We start from the raw sequence: 13,743 nt of genomic DNA on the forward strand, positions 1-13,743 counted from the left end.
TCCATGATACATAGGTTTGATAAGTTCATTTTTAAAATGCAGTGAATCCAAGATTTTCTTAGATTCTCAATAATCATATAAATTTAGTATGATGAGATAAATTTAAATATGCACATATAAACCGATTACTTGATTACATATTCTGATTTAAATTTCAAGGTCATTACTTTTAAGTCAAATTCTGGTAAGTCTCATAGTAACTTAAATTCTTTCTGCATAAGTAATACAAACATACTGGTTTGTCAGAAAAGTCATCATATATTTTTGCATAGAAAAACATAGAAACATATGCCATAACTTTTCCAAAAACATATATATATATATATAATTAGTATAATCTTGACAGATTTTTCCTCCTTTGTAATTTATTTTTATTTGATAAGACATAGAAGAATTGAGACAGGAAATGGAGACAGAGAGAAAAAGATAACTGCAGATTTATTTCACTGCTCATGAAGTTCTCCACTGCAGGTAGGGAGCAGGGGTTTGAACACTGGTCTTTGCATATGGTTACCATGTGCTCAAATAGGTGCACCACCACCTCACTTCCAACAGTGTTCTTAATTCAAAGTCTTCTAGTACTAAAAGATTCATACCTATGGCACTCCCTTAATATATTTGGTTGTTCAGCTTCTGAAGCAGACCATCTAGTTCATTGGTATTATTTGTAACCAAGGAACTGGGGCCAGATGTTAAGACTGGCAGCTATGGATAGACTCCCTGGGGAGGGGGGTTATCTTCTCGCTATCTCCAGATAATGTGCTTATTATAATCACTGTGCCATGGGTCTCAAAACTTGAAAGGGAAAGATGATATGTCAACTGTGTTTATGCACAAAGCTCATGTTTCATTCTGGCAGATCACCGATTTGGAAATGACACTTATTTGATTCTCAGATGTGCACATCTTTTCTAATTGAATAGGCATGTGCTAGGTAAGCTATATGGACTCAAATTCATTAATGTTTGAGGAATAGGTTCTTATGGATAGTCAGAATGATGTATAACTATAAACTGAATGTGTCATGGCCAAGTATGACTTGTGGTCACAACTCATGAAATCACTGTGCTGATAAATATCATTGATTTGAAAAACGAAAATGAAATAGCATATTGCTTGAAGGCATAAGTAATAGAGTCCTGAATTTGGTTCCTGGATTCTACATTTACTGTCTGAGTAAACTTAGGCTAATGACCTAGCCTTTTAGGGTTTTGTTTTATCAGTTGCAAAATGGAGATAATAAGTACACCTACTCAACTTAAGATGATTGTGAAAGAGAAATTCAATACTAAAGGTAAGGGGGCTGGAATCTAGCACAGATCAGTAATCAATAAAAGTTGACTATTAGTAGTAATATAATCACTTATTAAACAGCTATCAGAGACATTTTGTCATCAAGGGAGGTAAAAGAGAAGAAGATGCAAGTAAACACATCCAAATTGAAAAGAGTCAAGATGTTGAAAAAATATTCTCTTTTATAATTAACAGTTCTATAAAAAAAAATCAGTAACTGAATGGAAATTTTCCCTTAAGTTTTTTGAGTTGTTGGTAGGTCTGTACAATCTGGTTTAGGCTGACCAGACTCTGAAGCTAGTCTGGTTTTTAGGGATACTAAGGGTATAATTACCTTTCTCTGAAACAGAAGCCCCAGAGGGTAGGCAAATACACATTAATTTGGGAGTGCCAGTTAAGAGAAGCAAACTCGCACACATCTTGTAGAATTTGTTTATTAATTTATTTAATGTTTTTTTCTTAAGATCTTTACTTGTTTACTGGATAGAGACAACCAGAAACTGAGAGGGAAGAGGATGATAGAGAGGAAGAGAGACAGAGAGACACCTGCAGCACTGCTTTAACACTCGCAAAGCTTTCCTGCTGCAGGTGGGCACCGGGGGCTTGAGCCTGGGTCCTTGAGCTTTGTAACATGTGCTCAGCCAGGTGTGCCATCATCCACTCTCCACCCCCACATCTTGTAGAATTTAGAAATTAAAGTAACAGAAACATGGTTCTTGCAAAAAAGAGATGCTGGGCCACATTCACATTCACATTCACATTCACATTTCCTTAGAGTCTGTGGAAGGTATTTCCTCCAGTATCTTAGCTGGTGCCTTAGATGTTATAAGGTCTGTGGAAGCAGGAATCATTACTTGGAAGAAAAAATGACCTTCTCTTAGTTGTGTCTATGTCAGAGAGTTCTCAATCTCACACCTCTCTAACCTGGTCAGCATTCAGTGGTGCATACAGGGTAAACAAGTGAAAATATACCTCTCCCAAAATAGCTTCCTCCTGGATGCCTTGCAGCTCTGTCTGTGTGAGGCCAGGCAGGCTGGCCTTGTGTGGAGTCTGACAGGAGGGCAGCGCTGGTCTGGCAGGCCTCCTAAAGAAGCAGGGAGAGTACAAGAGAAAGTGTTTGTGACCGGCAGCAGTCTCTGTGCCATTTCTCAGGAAACTTGGGGCAGTTACACACTCTCCTCTCCCCTCCTCCATGCTCCATTCATCTTCCTATCCTCAGTGGAAATATTAGTTGTTTTTTTTTTTTTTTCCTTTTGAAGAAAAACAAGCAGAGGAAGTGAATGTAATGTCACAGCAAGCAATTCTTGGCAAGACTAGCTACAGGCATCCATTCAGAGGTTGCGTTTCATCAGCCTATCATTTTCTCTCATTCACCCAAACTGCAATTCCCACAAGAGGCCATTTTGTTTGGGGCTGAAAATTCCCATATTCATTCTGAGGCTAGACGGGGCATGGGGAAGGAAGACATGAATAAAATCAACTGATATCCAGCTCAGTTGAGCGCACTAACATTCAACTGTCACTTTTTCTGAAGACAAAAATAAAACCCTTTATCAACAGAGGGTAGAATTTGAGACAACTGCATTTAACTGTCTCTTGAATGCATACCACTTCTCCTTCAGACTCTCTGAGGGTCCCTGATAGTGACAGCCAAACACCAGCAACTCTGACGGTGGAGGCCTAAGGACTCTAATGGATCAGAATTCAGAGAAATGTGTATTTTGGTACCATTGCTTAGATATACCACTTGGGCAAGCTACTTAACTTGTCTTGGTCTCACATTGTCATCTGTAAAATGATATAATAGGCCAGACCTTCACTGAGCTCTAACAAGGAAAACATTCTGTGATAGTGAAAATGACACACAAGCATAAAGATTAAATAGGTTATCATATAGCATTACGATAGATGAAGGTTTGTTAATGGACAAAATTCTACATCTAGAAAGCTGAAGATTAAAACACTATATCCATGCCATCATGTAGAAACTTGCATTGATGGTTTTAGAGTTTCTTACAATGCTTCTTTGAAGTAGGTGCTAGTTTTGAGTCTAGAGACAAGGAAAAATAGAATCAGGAGAACTGAATGATATGCTCAAGGATACCCAAATATAGCAGTGTCAAAATGTGCACTTAAGTTTTGCAGCCATAAGACAGAGTTATCCCCCCACTACCATATGATTTAGACCTCTATTTGCAGAAGTAAGTTTACTACATATTCTAAAATTTTATGGCTCTAGGTTTGGCCCCTTTCCACATCACAAAGGTCCCCCGTGATTGCTGGTTCCTTCTGATGATACAAGAGGACATTTGAGAATTGGCCTCTGGAAGAACCACTAGTTACATATAAGGCTTTAATTTGCCAAGAAGCTTTTCTTATTCACTGGGATTTTGTCTCCTATTTCTTTGTTTCTGTCATAGTCACCCACTTTTAAACCCAGATTCCTTACTTCCTGCCCATATATGTCTTACTTAACCCCAACAAGCCCTAGGGTTCTATACCAGAATTTGAATTTTTTTTTTCAGGTCTCTTCTAATTTCCCAGTTTCCAGTGCTACAAGCTAACGTATGATTTGGGCCGATCTTTATTATCTCTAAGCAATTACAACTCCCCTGAAGTGACCTCATCAGGCATGGTGACCAGACTCATGCCTGAAGCATCAAGTAGATGCCACAGAGGTTGAAAGAAACGTAGGAATGCAATTTAGTAATGCAATTAAGGAGCTGTGAGATACTATTTGAGGGTCCGTGTTTTTTACTTAGCACAGAGGATACTGACAAACTGTCCCTGCATTCACACACTAGCCTTTAAGGCCTTATGCTTCTTTTCCAGGTTCCGATGGAGGAGGCGGTTGCTTGTGATCTCTGCTCCGAATGATGAAGACTGGGCTTATTCACAGCAGCTCTCTGCCCTCAGTGGTCAGGCATGCAATTTTGGTGAGTGAGAAGTCTCATCATCACTGCTTTCCCATACCACTCTCTCATCCTGGTCAGTCCTGAAATGGAACATGGAAGTTTAGCCTGTCTAAATATCGCCCAGTACAGATCACAGATTCTCAGACACTTACTCATTTATATTGAATATAACATTGCTTTCAGACTGTGGTTTCAGTCAACTGGTGTCTATTTTTTCCCCCAATATTCACCACTCTCGGGCTCTTCTTTAAAGTGTCTTAAGATATCTGTTCCTTTAATTTTTCTTTTTTAAAGTTGTTTCGAGGTCTTAAAACTTAGGTATCATAATTTATTCAGGTAGTACTTACCATTATCAGCATTAGGTATTTCCCTATAAATCGTCACCATTTCTTAATTACAAAGCCATGTTTATGCTAAAGAGAATGTGTAAGTTATGTAAAGCATTAAGAAAGGCTAGGTAAACCTATAAATTATAAATAGATCTCAGTTTTAAAGATGAATTATTTTTTAAAGATTTTATTTATTTATTAATGAGAGAGATAGGAAAGAGAGAAAGCACCAGACATCACTCTAGTACACGTGCTGCCAGGTACCAAACTGAAACTGAAGACCTCATGCTTGAGAATACAGGACTTTATCCACTGTGCCATCTCCCAGACTACAAGATAAATTTATTTATTACATGAGAGACAGAAAAAGGTCAGACTGCCACTTAGTTTTGATATATGCAGTGCCAGGAATAGAACTCAGGGCCTTAGATGGGCAAATCTTGCTCCCTACCTGCTAAGTCGCCTCCTCTGCCACTACATTCTAGTTTTAAGACGTGAAGTCATAACTAAATAACAGTTGGAATTGTGATCAAAAACAAACAAACAAAAAACATAGCTTAAAGGAGAGAAAATTTGTACATTTTAATTTACATTAAATGATAACAATTATAACTTGTTATCAAGTTATAATTGATGACTTTACACCACTATATATAAAATTGGACTTAGCCAGTGATTTAAAGCATATTTTAAATTATTTATAGCTACCAATTGTATGGGGTAAGAAAGAAGATCATAGAGTTAATAACCCCTTATTATAAGAGTAGAAATAAGGTCATAGTTTGTTAAATTTCTTTTTTTTAATTTTTTTAAATTAAAAAATTATTATTGGATAGAGACAGAGAGAAATTGAGAGGGGAGAGGGAGATAGAGATAGATAGGGAGAAAGATCCCCTGTACCACCATAAGCCAGAGCTGAACAGTGCTCTGGTAAAAAAAAAAAATGAGAGGGAGAAAGAAAGACACCTGAAGTCCTGCTTCACCACTCGTGATGCTTTCCTCCTGCAGGTGGGGATTAGGGTCTTGAACCTGGGTCCTTGCGCACTACAACATGAGCACTTAACCAGGTGCGATACTATCTGGCCTCTAGTTTGTTAATTTCCTAGAGAAGTCTTTGCAGTAGTTATTGGGGGATATTTCACTTTTATCCTCTGCACAAAATAGTGTAAGCAAACCAATTTATAATATACAGAAAACTTGAACAAGTAATGTTCTCATTACTTGTTCAATCATTAAATTTATGATCTTCCCTTCTGAAAATCCAACTCAGTATACAGAACAGAATGCTTAGAATGCTTCACTTTTCTGGAAGATCAATGGTCACAAAATTCTTTGGGTGTAAGAAAGGAAGGAACAGCATTTTGCTTGGGTTTCTAGCCCCCCTTAACAACAAAGCTCACTAACTACCATTCTCAGTTTCCACCCCACAGACAACAAGCACCATCAAATAGTCACATTATTTCTGAGTGATTATCCTGACTATACTGATATTTGGACTTAGACCATGAAATCTTGCTATAAGGAATTCTTAGCCTCCTTATTCTCTAAGTTTTGTTCTCCTGATTCCCTGATGTGTGTGCTTCATCTTCAAAAGAATTCCAGGCTACCTATGCATGACATTTTCTCCTTCCCTGAAACTTTAGCTGAGGGTGGGCATGCTACAATTGGAGCCTCTAAATAAGTGCTAAGAACAGGTTTGTAAGCCAACAAACTTTTGTGCAAGGAAACCCAGACTAGTTAGCAATCACAATGAGGGAGCCTGTAATTATTTTCTCTGTGACAAGTCATCCACCTAAACTGCTATAACTTCAGGCAGAACATTTTTTTTCAAAACATTACTCTGTTTAGGCTACCTCAAATATTTTAATGGTCTTACTGCTAATTTTTTGCTTTGCCACATAATCATAGAGTGAGAATTATGGTTTAAAAAGAAGGTTTTATTTCATCATGAATGAAATAATTTTGCTTGGCCTAAAGTCCGTACTTGCTCATTTTCAAGATATTTCTTTTTATGAAAAACTTTAAATTGATTGCATTGCCTAATCAGCTTATCTCCTATAATATTCTTAAATTTAAATATTTGTTTTTTTATGGCTATAACTGGTCTTTGGAAATGAAAGGTGACTTGCTTTGTAGAGTTCTATAGCATCTTCTTTTTTTTTTTTTTCTTTCAGGTCTGCACCATATAACCATTCTGAAGCTTTTAGGTGTTGGAGAGGAAGTTGGAGGAGTTTTAGAATTGTTCTCAATTAATGGTAAAGTTGTTATTTTAAAATCAAATGAGCCACTGTTCACTTCAGTTAAATCATTTGCAGCTGTAGTCTTCACTTATGGCGAAGAAAAGCTCCTGAATTTGGTGTGTGTGTGTGTGTGTGTGTGTGTGTGTATGTCTGTGTGCGCTCATTAGTCAGAAAAGCAGAAAGAAAATTACAAGTAATTAAAAGTTTCAGAAAGTAAACACAGTTCAAAATCAATCTCTTTACATAAGACAAAGTTTTTCTGTCTACCTGGGCCTCACACTTGTGCAATTCCACTGCTTTACCAGCGGATTCTTTTTTGCCTTTCAATCTCAGCCAGAGAAAATCACTTGAATAGTGAAGCCGCTTTGCCATGCAAACACAGGTTCAAATTTGGCTCTCACAACACTGGAGGAAGCTTCATTGTTGTATTCTCTCTCTCTCTCTTTCTCTCTCTCTCTCTCTCTCACACACACACACACACACTTTCTCTCTTTTCTCTCAGTTTCTCTCTCTCTCTCTTTCTCTCTCTCAATCTGCTTCTTTGTCTATCCAGCTATTTATCTGAAAAAGTTATCTCAAAGTGGTGAATCCCTGGTGACAACAGGAAGAGAGAGACAGAGACACAGAGAAAGTGAGACACCATGGCACTGCCGGGATAGCCTGAGGGTACTTCTTCCCGAGCCGGTGCTCTCTGGGTTGGAGAGAACTCAACTGGAGCTGATCTAGGCTGCTGTGTGGGAGAGGGATCAGGAACGCGTGCTGCACCAACTTCCGCAGGAGATACACTCTGGAACTCTCGGAGCCGGAAAGCAATTTCCAAGTGTCTTTAATCAGAAGAGCAGCTGTTTTTATACTCTCCAAGTAGGGTGGAAACAGGATGTGATATAGAGAGGGTGGAGAGAAAAGTGACTGGTGAAAATCAGAGTGTGACAAGGAGGGGGCGGAACAGGCGAGAATCCTATAACTGAACCACCAATGCCCTGGAGTGCTTTATGTAAAAGTGATTTATGTAAATAGACCAAACCTTTGGATCAGTAAATCCCTATATAGGCATATGGATAAGAAGAAGCCAGGGGGAGATGGCAACTACCCAACATCTCCCCCTTTCTTTTTAACTTTTTGCCATAGTATCAGGAGTGTGGGGCACTTTGTGAGGCAGGGAGACTGATAAGAGGCACACCTTTTTTGGGGTTCTACTGTCCCTCCTTGCTCAACCTCTCCGTAGAGAGAGAGACTAACAGGATTGACACACCCCTCAGGCTCAAGCCCTTCCAAGCTCAACCATATCCTCACAATTTCCCAACATCTTCCTCTTACTTAATGGCCATATATAACTGGGTCAATGTCTGTAAAAGGCTTCATCTCTGTCAGGGGAATAGCAGTATAGGGGTGAACGGAAACCTGTTGGGTAGAAAGCAGAATGATAGTGTGTAAGTGTCTTTAAAAAGAACTAGCACAAGACGGAGGGATAAGTAAGAGTAGCAAGAGACAGAGTGAGCCTGATGGGTGGAGGAGTGGGGGCCTGATAAGCCGAGGGGCTAGAGGGGTGATCTGGCATTGCAAAATCCCGAGTCAGCCTGCTACAGTCATTCTTCAAGAAGTCCAGGAGTATAAAAGGAGTGTCCAGCAAGTTCTATAGAAGCATCAGTCCAATGTCAACGGCCAGGAAATAAATGCCACACGTCTATCTTGATGGAGGAGGACGGCCACCGGAACTTTTCTTCTCTGTAGAGAGTGACCTGGAACTGCCAAAACATGATGGGCGAAACAGAAGCAGGAAGAGCAGACACCGATGGTTGAGAGAAAGGCAGTAGGAAAGTCTTGTCCTTCGGAGTCTGTGAATCAGGTTCTCCAGATCGTGTCAGGTCACATCATGGGTTTCTGGGGATGGCTGTAATTGTGGGTGATGTCAGAGGTCAGGGGTCCAAGATGGATTTCTGTGGATTCTATATGAGCAGATGCTTCTTTATGCGAAGGCTTGTCATAGCTGTAGTCAATTACTTATGAAAAAACTTTGTAACAAATTAGAAGTTTACTACAATTGATAACTCAATGATTATAACTGGTTTAGGTATCTTTATAATTTTGTGTAAAGGTCATCTTACGTGACCTCATGTAGCAGTCTTTATATAGCAAAGTTTTCATACCAAGTTTAAGTTACATATATTGATTCTTGACTATTTTTACTAGACTATTTGACTATTGTTACTAGAGTTAACACATTTTAGTGACAATTTTTTTTTTTTGGTACATTTACAATATCAGATTGATGCCAAATTTGTTGTGGATTAATTTCCACAAGATAGCTTACAGGACATTTTTGGGGGCCCTCCAAAAATGTCCTGTATAGAGAATCTGTATTTTAACTTAGGAGATGAAGAATTGTCACATTGAATATTTAGAGTTTTACCTTAAACACTCAGTTACTTAAATGAATTGATTTTACCTCTTCTCGTAAAAATGTAACTTCGAAGTTACAATTTAACTGTTAAGTTAATGTTTACCAAACTTGAAACACGCATATTAAACATATAGTTTATAACACACAGGAGGAGAAAAACTTGTAAATAAGATATATCATTTCAAATGTGAATTTAGAACTACTGTCATAGTTGAACCATCTTTACTCACACAGTTTAAGACTAAACATTTCATATTGGTATCAAGACTTAAAAAAGAAATCAAAAGGGGGAATGAATAATTTATGGACTGTTTCTGGACGTCTCCAGAAACCATGGCTGCATCCAGCCGTTTGATATAAAGTCAGTTAACTTTCAGAGTACTCTGAGCACAATGGGTCATACAAAAATTTTGGTCACTCAATTTTTTTTTTTTTTTCACTCACTCACTCACTCACTCACAAAACACAACTGGCCAGTCATAGCATAAGACATTCATTCGGGGGGGGGAAGTTCTGTGAATCAGATTTTTTTTTTTTTTTGATTCTGCCATGCTGTATTATGGATCCTGGGGTGCATCCTGTAGCCAGTCCTCTTGCAGCCAGTCTTCTTGCAGTGTTTCTTGTTCTTCAGGGATATCAGCACCATCATGTGGGTATTGCCGGACATGGCGGGCAGGAACCCAAACAGGCTTGGAGTAATTTTGTGGAAAAATACATGCGAAACCCCTCCCCATAGTCAACAGGGGGTCAGGTCCTTTCCAAATTTTATCAAGTGGGTCTTTCCATTTGACTTTAATAGCTGGGAGGGTGGGTGGTGTTTGCCAATGAAGAATTATAGGAGGTTGGTTGGAGTTTTTGTAAATATTAAAGAGATTTAATGTAGTTAAGGCTTTTGCCAGCTGGATATTAGGGGGGTACATTTCCCCTTTTTCTTTATTTAATTGAGCCTTAAGAGTTTGATGGGCCCTCTCAACAATGCCTTGTCCCTGTGGATTATACGGAATGCCTGTAGTATGAGTAATGTTCCAGAGGGAACAAAAATCTTTAAATTGTTTGCTGGTAAAAGCAGGTCCATTATCCGTTTTAAGTTGAAGAGGTAAGCCCATTACAGCAAAACAGGAGAGCATATGGCTTATAAGCTTTTTTGAGTTTTCTCCAGTCTGAGCTGTAGCCCACATAAACTTAGAGAAGGTATCAATTGAGACGAACACATATTTTTGTTTGCCAAAGTTAGGTATGTGGGTAACATCAATTTGCCAAAGAGCGTTGGCTTTTAAACCTCGAGGATTAACCCCCAGAGTCTGAATAGCAGGTGTTTTGATTAGACCTGCACAGGAGGAACATGTAGCAAGAATACGTTTTAACTGTGGCAGAGGAATATCAGGAAATCGAGCTCGAAGACCTTTAAGATTAACATGGGTTAGGGAATGAAAGTCAGCAGGATTAGAGACAGAGGCTAGGAGAATTCCTGTGGAGGCAAGGCGGTCAGCTGCAGCATTCCCTTCGGACAGGGGACCAGGAAGAGGGCTGTGGGAACGTAGGTGCTGAACATACAGTGGATGGGTTCGAGAACAGAGCATAGAGGCAATTTGAATTAAAAGAGGAGAAAGTGGGTTGTCATCAATTCTTACATAAGATCGAGCAAGCCATGGAAGTAAGTTAACAGTATACACACTGTCAGAAAAAAGGTTGAAGGATTCTGGTACAGCTTTTAATGCAAGGAAAACAGCATAAAGTTCTTTGTACTGAGGGGAATTATCAGGAAGTTCAGTAAAGAGAGGTTTGGGGTATTTCTGGTCTGGATAATATATAAGGGCAGCAGCTCCCTTTTTTCCACCATCAGTGAACACTGTAGGAGCAGAGGGGATGGGATCTCGAGAGAAAAGTTTAGGTACTAGTAGAGGCAACAGAGGTAAAGAAGCTATCAAATTATTAGAGGGAAAATGATTATCTAATTGTCCTGGAAAACCCATTAAACTTATGGCAAAACGAGAATGGTGGCGTATGAGCCATTCTGTATCAGTGAGAGAAAAGGGAAGAATGATTGAATCTGGTTCCCTTCCTAAGACCTGAACCGATCTGTTTCTTCCTTGGCGAACCATAAATGCTAAGGCATCAATCTCGGTAAGGAGTCTTGGAGCTCCGCCTACTGGCGTATGAAGCCATTCGAGAACGCCATGTTTCTGCCACAATGCCCCCACTACCGTGGGGGTGGAGTTAAAGATTAGAAGATTTACTGGAGAGGAGGGGGAGAATCGAACGAGGTGCATGTCCTGGAGAGCCTGGTTAACTTTTTCCAGAGCCAAGGATGCTTCGGGGGTTAACATACGCTTTGAGGAGGGCTGTTTGTTTCCTTTTAACAGATCGAACAGTGGTTGCAGGCAGCTCGTAGGCAGATAAAGATACTGCCTAAGCCAATTCAAATTTCCAAGAAAACTTTGTAAAGAAGCAAGAGTGAGATTAGAAGGAAAAGTAACACAAGGTTTTAAAGGACGAATCTGCGTTAGGGAAATCTCTGAGCCTAAGAAAGATATTGGAGGGATTAGCTGTATCTTCTCAGGAGCTACATTAAGTCCACTTCTCTTTAAGGCAGGGATTAGAAAATCACGTAGGGCGGAGAGATCTGTATCTAATTCTCCCCATATTAACACGTCATCCATATAATGAAAAACCTTAAGGCCCTTATGAATATATGGAAAAAGGGCAGATTTAACAACCTCTTGACAAATAGTAGGACTATTAGCCATGCCCTGGGGCAGTACCACCCATTCAAATCTATCGGCAGGGCTGGCATTATTAATAGAAGGAACAGAGAAAGCAAAACGTTTACAATCTTGTGGGTGTAAGGGAATAGAGAAAAAACAATCCTGTATATCAATAGCTATGATTGGAATTCCTGTGGGAATTGCGGAAGCAAGAGGCAAACCCCTTTGGGGGGAGCCCCAAACCTGCATGGTTTTATTAACTGCACGAAGATCTTGGAGGAGGCGCCATTTTCCTGAGCGCTTTTTAATTACAAAGACTGGAGTATTCCATGGGCTCCGAGAATGACGAATGTGTCCCAACGATAACTGCTCTTGGACGAGTTTTTTTAAAATTTCTAGCTTCTCCCTAGGCAAAGGCCACTGTTCCACCCAGACAGGCTCATTAGAAAGCCAATCTAAGCGGGGAGTTCTGTTACGAACAGTGGCAGTTAGTATTGGGGGTGCTGGTTGGGTCTAGCAGTCTCACAGGAGTGAGTGTGGTGTCCTGCAGAGGTGTCTGAGGATATCACTACATCTAAAGATTCCAGCAAGTCTCTTCCCAATAAATTGGTGCTTATATCAGCTATTAAAGGCTGAAAGCGTCCGGTAGTCCCTTCTGGATCTTCCCACACAAGGGAATCTCGTGTGCGGAATGCCTGAGTCAATCCTCCAACACCATGTAAGCGTGGTCCTGGGAGGAGTTCCCAACTCTGGGGAACCTCTGCTTGTCTTAATATTGTCTTATCTGCTCCCGTGTCAATCAAACACTTAAAAGGAATATTACCAATCTTTACTGTCATAGTTGGGTGACCCCTTTCTAAAACAGGGGTGGTCCATAAAATCTCAGGCTCTGAATTCGAGCTGTTCTCTTGCTCCAGCCGGTTATTTCTATGCTGGAAGTTCCCACATACCACGGGTTCCTCCTTCTGCTCACCCTCTGTTATTGTTACTTGGCGTGGTGGGTATAGCGACGGATTGGGTCCCAAGCTGGGCTTCTGTTTGTGGAAGAAGGGCACAGCACCAAGCGGGCGACCTGCTTCCTTCCCTCTTGGGGGCGGGGCTAAGGGAAGCCCCATACCTAGTTTAAATCCCTGTTTACATTTGGCAGAGGCGTGCCGTTCCTATGGAACCTTGACCAACAATCTCTCCTCCAGTGAAATCCTTTCTGGCATCTGGGACAAGGCATTCGTGGTCTCTGATTCCCTGTCTGGATGCGGGGTTGCCCTGATTGGAGGCGGGGTTGCCCTGACTGGAGGTGGGGTCGCCCTGACTGGAGGCGGGGTCGCGGTCTATTTTCTGGACATTGGTTACGCCAATGCCCTTGGCGACCGCACTGAAAGCAAGCTCCTTTTTGCTTATGTAAGGTAGCTGCATAGGCCTGTAACATAGGTCCTTGAAAAGAGCTTGATCTGAGATCCTGTGTAGCTAGAATCCAAGTATCTGGGTGTTCATTTTTAAGAGTGATACAGGCCTGTCGAAAATGCGGAAGCATTCCATCCCAGACTATGGATCGCAGTAGGAGAAAACGAGCGTCAGGATTATAAATCTTCCTTTCCAAACTCGACTGGACCCTGGCAATGAATTTAGCGAGGGATTCATCAGGTTCTTGTTGCAGGGAGAGAATGGGGGCTGAGGCTGCTCCCATGGGTGGTGTTAATCGCTCCCATGCTTTTAATGCACACAGGCGTACTTGATCAAAATACCCCGCTGGAAACTTGGCTTCCGCCTGTTGAATCCCTGTTTCTAATTGGCCTGTTCCAAACAATGCATCAAAATTACCCTCTGGCTGATTTTGAATATTTTTCCGCGATTGTTGTAAAC

The 13,743-nt window shown here is 40.5% G+C and overlaps 1 protein-coding gene across 1 annotated transcript in view; it reads left to right on the top strand.

Annotated features, from left to right (window-relative positions):
* CCDC80 (coiled-coil domain containing 80) overlaps positions 1–13,743 on the top strand; it is a 59,237-nt gene that overhangs the window by 43,311 nt on the left and 2,183 nt on the right. Inside the window, exons 6-7 of the mRNA XM_007516325.3 lie at positions 4,126–4,229; positions 6,712–6,792. Coding sequence (XP_007516387.1) covers positions 4,126–4,229; positions 6,712–6,792 — 185 coding nt within the window. The remainder of the gene's footprint in view (positions 1–4,125; positions 4,230–6,711; positions 6,793–13,743) is intronic.

Source organism: Erinaceus europaeus, chromosome 9, assembly GCF_950295315.1.
Source record: "Erinaceus europaeus chromosome 9, mEriEur2.1, whole genome shotgun sequence".
NCBI classification, from domain to species: domain Eukaryota; kingdom Metazoa; phylum Chordata; class Mammalia; order Eulipotyphla; family Erinaceidae; genus Erinaceus; species Erinaceus europaeus.